At 59.2% G+C, this 5164-nt stretch overlaps 1 protein-coding gene across 1 annotated transcript in view; it reads right to left on the bottom strand.

Moving 5' to 3' along the window:
- IL21R (interleukin 21 receptor) overlaps window positions 1–5164 on the bottom strand; it is a 30247-nt gene that overhangs the window by 10152 nt on the left and 14931 nt on the right. Inside the window, exon 3 of the mRNA XM_019512806.1 lies at window positions 603–717. Coding sequence (XP_019368351.1) covers window positions 603–717 — 115 coding nt within the window. The remainder of the gene's footprint in view (window positions 1–602; window positions 718–5164) is intronic.

Raw genomic sequence — 5164 nt, 5'->3', positions numbered from 1 at the left:
CTGGGGGAGTCCCTGTTCCCCCGAGCGCCGCAAGGAGTGACCAGGAACAACAGTCACAAGCTGGTGGAGGGAAGGTTTAAGTTGGACATCAGGAGGCGCTACTTCACGGTCAGGGTGGCTAGGGTCTGGAACCAGCTTCCAAGTGAGGTGGTGCAGGCTCCCACCCTGGGGGTTTTTAAGAGGAGGTTGGATGACCACCTTACTGGGGTCATTTGACCCCAATGCTCTTCCTGCCATGGCAGGGGGTCGGACTAGATGATCTGCTCAGGTCCCTTCCGACCCTAGAAACTATGAGGGCCGGGTGCTGCAGGGTCACAGGCCTGGCCAGAGGCAAATCCAGGTGCTGGTGAGGGGAAGGGGCAGCCAACATCCTATGAGCATGGATCTACCTCCTGTTACTAATGAAGTCCTTCGCCAGCCACCAACAGACCCTGCCTCAGCCTTGAGGGCACAGCTGAGCTTTGTGGGGAGAGAAGCAACGACCCCAGGGAGATGGGAGCTGTAGCAGGCTGCAGCTGCGGGTGGCCTGTGCCGGGAGTCGTGCAAGCCCCAGAGCCCACCAGTGAGCTGTGGCTAGCTTTGCCTCCTCTGCACACACGTACCATGTTGCTGTGAGGTTATATGAGGTCCCGCCGGTGGTGCTGAGGTTTGTTTTCAGGAAGCAGGAGAGCGTCTCTGCGTAGTCCACAAAACAAGAAAGGTCAGTGCAACTGGCACCTATAAGGGCAAAAAGGGAAAATGATGCAGCAGCTGCAAGGCTGCAGGGAACAACCCTGCCCATCACCATGCAGCACCGGGCCCCAGGCTCTCCATGCCAGCTCCCCAGCGTGCTTTCCCTGCCCCGTGCTTCCCCTGTACCGGGGTTCCCCAGCCAGCCACTCGCTTGAAGCCAGAAGGTTTTCTCACAGCCGTCTATCACAGCTGGCCAAGGCTGCATGTAGGCCCTGAAATGTGAGGAAAGCCCAGCGAGGGCTGAACATGCAGCCTTAACTCTACCCTCTTCCATGTAGGCTGCGTGACGCACGGCTGCTTACTGCTGCTTCTGCAAGGGCTGTCTTTGAGTCAGGGCAGAGCTGGAAACATCTGCACACTGAGCTGCCTCAGCTCAGCGTTTCCTAACACCGAGTGCTGGGGTTTGCAACTGAAAGAGTCTTGCACGTGTCTCCTGCGGCATTTCCAAGACTTTTATTTTTTTAGAAAAGGGGCAGTTTAGTCATTCCTTTGCATCCTCCATTAATGACATTCACATCTTGGTGACTCCCCCACTGCCCCCAGCTCCAGGGCTCTCCAACAAGCTTTTCTGCAATCCTGGCACAAGGATGCTTCAGTTCTTTCCTTCTTACAACTAGTGCGAGGTGTCCAGAGGTGGACGGGAGCCGCACAGCCTATAAGCCTGAGAACAACAGGGATGAGTTTGTGAGCAGGCGCTCAGGGGAGGTCACAGCAGTTACTGGCTCAGGTTTGTTACAGCAATTATTTGCAGCTGAAAACTGCCATAAAACCGACCTAGATGCCTCTTCCTCTGGCTCTGCTGACTGCTCTGTTCACATGCCAGCGCTAGTCCGTGCAGGCGAGGGCGGTGGCAGCGGGCACAGCAGTGCTGTGCTCAGCAGCGTGCAGCCCTGGCTGGGCTATGAGAAGGAAGGAAGCTCCATGTCTGTGCTGGGGGAGCGGGGCCCGTTGGGCTGTGAGCTCCTCTGGTCAGGGCTGCCTCCTCCTCTGCCTTTGTGCAGCCCCGTCTAAGGGGGTCCCGATCTGTCCGGGCCTTCAGGCAGGTCATAAAATAGTTATAAACGACAGAGGAAACATGACACTCGATGGGCAAGTGCAACTGCAGCTGCTGCAAGAGCCTCATGCCTTGCCAGTGGCCCTGAGCATGGGCTGCTTCACCATCTCCTTCACAGAGGAGCCAGGAAGGCTCCTCATGTCAGCCCGGGCAATCCCAGCACCACGGAAAGCGCAGACAGGCATTTCCCCTCAGGCAGGAGCGGGCCCCCTGCCTCCTCTCACCTTGTGGGTGGCAGGGCGGGTGGTGCAGGTGTGAAGTGAACACAAGGCAACCACAGGATTGGTGTCATTGAGGGTGTGAACGACATGACAGCTGCTCCCCAGGCCAGTCAATGGGGAGAGTGGCCTGTGCTACTTGTGTGTGTCTGCATTTGTGCTGTGTGTGCCACAGCAGCCAGGAGCCCTCCAGGGTGGCACAACCCCTCCAAGAGCAGCTCAAGGCTTAGGGCAACAGAGCTTGGGCTGCCGTGGCTGACGGAGGCTGGAGCTTCTGATGGAGAAGAAAAAGCTCACACGACAACGGAGCCAAGGTTTCCCACAGACTTTGCTCTGCTGATTTCCTCCTTCAGTCTGTTTTCTCCTACCATCTTATAGCCAGGGAGACCCTAAATAGCCATCAGGGTTGGCAGGAGAAGAGTCGATGGTGCACTCAGAGCAGCCACCAGTGAAGACACAACCATCCATAAGTCATCACGCACCTCCAGCTCTGGGCCCAGCACCTAGAGGGGAGGCACCAAGGGAGAGACCGCAACCTCACAGCTTGAGACCAGGACTGGGATGGGCCCTTTCCGATGGAGAGCATCACTTCTTCATAAGTCAGTTCATTTGTGAAACTGGGACAGCCTTGGCAAGACCATGGCCTGGGCACGTTTGGAGTGATGTGGATGAGTTGCTGCATGTCTGACTTCACTGCAACTTGGGTGTTTCATTCTGACTTTAGCATCTCACTCTAGGTTTCTTGTTCATGTCATTTTTGTTTCTTTCAGCCCTGGGCTTTCAGTCTGAGTTTCCCCTCTGGTTTCAGTGTCAGCGTCCCACGCCTGCTCTCCCATTTGGTTTCAGTTTGGAGCTGGGCCCATCCAGACTGCCCCCATGTAACCCTGCACCAGCTGAGGCCATGCTGTGTCGGTGGGTCTGGAGCAGCCACTTGCAGTCCATGTCTGTTGGCCTCTCCCAGTGCTGAAGGATTCATCTGATGCCATCACAGCAGCGTGGCCATGCTTTGGAGAAGCAGCAAGGGCAGAGCCGGGTTTCAGGCCAGACTCTCCAGGGACTGCAGCAGACGAGCGAGCATGAAGTGCATTGTCACAGTCCCGTAGAGCAGCACTGCTGTTCCTAGTGATGTGGCCCTTTCCACAGCCATCATCACCGGTGTGTGAGCAGGTCCTGGGAAAGCCGCCGGAGGACCACGGTCTCCAGAGGGGAGCAGAGATGAGCCTTCTTCCAAGGGTGTGTGGCCCTGCAGCAGCAGGCACTGCGCAGAGACTGCTGCTCCCTGCACAATGCATGGACTTGGTCCATGCTGGAAAGGAGGATCTTGACAGGTTTGAGCCATGGGTGGCCATGATGCCCCTGGTAGCTGTGTGGCTCCTGCCTGGCTCTATCTCTAATATGCCCTCCCCTGACTGCTTTCCTGCCATGCCTTGTTGTTACTGAAGGGAGGCTGCCCATGGGCCTGAGAAAGCCTGAGTCCTATGAACTCATCAATGGGTCCCTCCCAGACCCTGCTAGTCTCAAGCACCCTTCATGCTAAATAGGCTCTCTCAGCCTGGCAGCGCCCCTGCAGCCTGAAGGGCAGATTGTGTGGTCTGCTTCTCCCCTACACCACAACCCATGCCTCACACGCATTACCACTTACTTGCCTCAGCCTCTCTTGGGACTCTCAGACCCTCTGGGTCCCTCTGCCCTCTGTCTCTGGCCCCTCGTGCAGCTCCCTGTGGGCTGGGGAAGCCTTTGTGCCCTGCTCAGCCCCTCTCTGGGCTGGTGGGCTCGGTTCCCCTATTCCAGCCCTCCTCTGGGCTGGGGACCCCTCTGCGCCCTGTGCAGCTCCCATCTCTGGGCTGGCCGGCTCTATGCCTTGCCTTCTGTCCTTGCTCAGCTTCTCCCCTTCAAGTGGCAGGTGCAGCATGGTGCCCTGCTACAAGGCATCTCTGTCGAAGCTCCCGACTGAGGAAACGCCGCTGTTTCGTCGCAGCCGGACACAGGCCTCGGTGGGGGACAATGGAGCCAGTGTCACAAAGGCAGTGAGCACGGGGCTTCCAGCACCTGGTCTCAGAGCTCAGCCGGGAGTTCGCTCCAGGCCTGTGGCCAGTAGGGTCAGACTTGACAGAAGGGCCTCCAGGCCTCGCGACCTGTGAATCTAGGCTGGCTGCTGCTGCCTGACGTCCTTGTGCTCTCCCCACATTTCATCCACTTGCTGCCCCTTTGGCAGTAGGGGCCTGGAACCCACCTCTGCTGCATACGTATGCACACACACGCAGAGCCTCTCATGGAGAGCAGGGCTCTGAGCCCTGTGATGCCAGCACAGCACTGACTATCAGTGCTGTTTGGCTCCTGCAACTCCCCCAGCTCAAGCCCAGGGGCAGGGGAGGCAGGGAGCAGCTGACCAGTGAATTGTGCATTGCACGGCCCTGACTCAAGCTGCGGGCCTGTGCAGCTGCTGGATGCTGCCACGGCGGGTGCTGGAGGACAGAGCTGAGCAGCAGGGTGGGGGGCAGGCCACCCCCTACCAAAGGCAGACCCCCAGGGTGCTCTCTCCCAGGAAGATGCTCATTAGGTGGGGGGGCAGGACTCTGGCCAGGGGCTGGGGGCTGCCCCAAGCTGTAACTGGGCCCTGGAGCTGGCTGGGCTGGGAAGGGCGGCTTGTAGACCCATGGTTGCTCTAGCTCAGGTGTGAAACAAGCCCAAGGCTCTAGTAAGAGGTGGGGGGGGATGCAGCTGTTTCCTGAAGAGCCCCCTTGTGCCACCGGCTGCTCTCCGAGCTGATGCCCTCATCGAGTCAGCCCTGGCCCAGCTGCCTGGACCCGTGCCACAGGGGAGCGGGTGCCCAGGTGCCCAAAACTGGGGCACAGCTGGAGACCCTGGCAGGTCGCTCCAGAGGTGCAGCACTGGCAGGTCCTGGCCCTGCCCTGCAGCCGGGATGCCAGGGGGTGGTTTGAAGTCGCTCCCGGGGGAAGAACCACTTCTGCTGCGAGCCTCCAAGCCCCACCGGGGGCCCGGCCTACACAGGGGGCAAGCAGGTGGGGGCAGCATAACGCCCAGCCCAAGCCTTCACCCAGCAAACCCCAGCTCCGGCCCAGAGCCTGGGCCACTCGCTGCTTGGCACCAGCCTCGACACAACGCTTGGTCAGATGCGAGGCCTCGCGGGCGCAGCAGC

Source organism: Gavialis gangeticus, unplaced genomic scaffold (assembly GCF_001723915.1).
Source record: "Gavialis gangeticus isolate Ggan-Ray unplaced genomic scaffold, GavGan_comp1, whole genome shotgun sequence".
Classification (NCBI taxonomy): Eukaryota; Metazoa; Chordata; order Crocodylia; family Gavialidae; genus Gavialis; species Gavialis gangeticus.
Note: the sequence above shows the minus strand (reverse complement) of the source record. Positions and strands in the feature narration are given on the sequence as shown.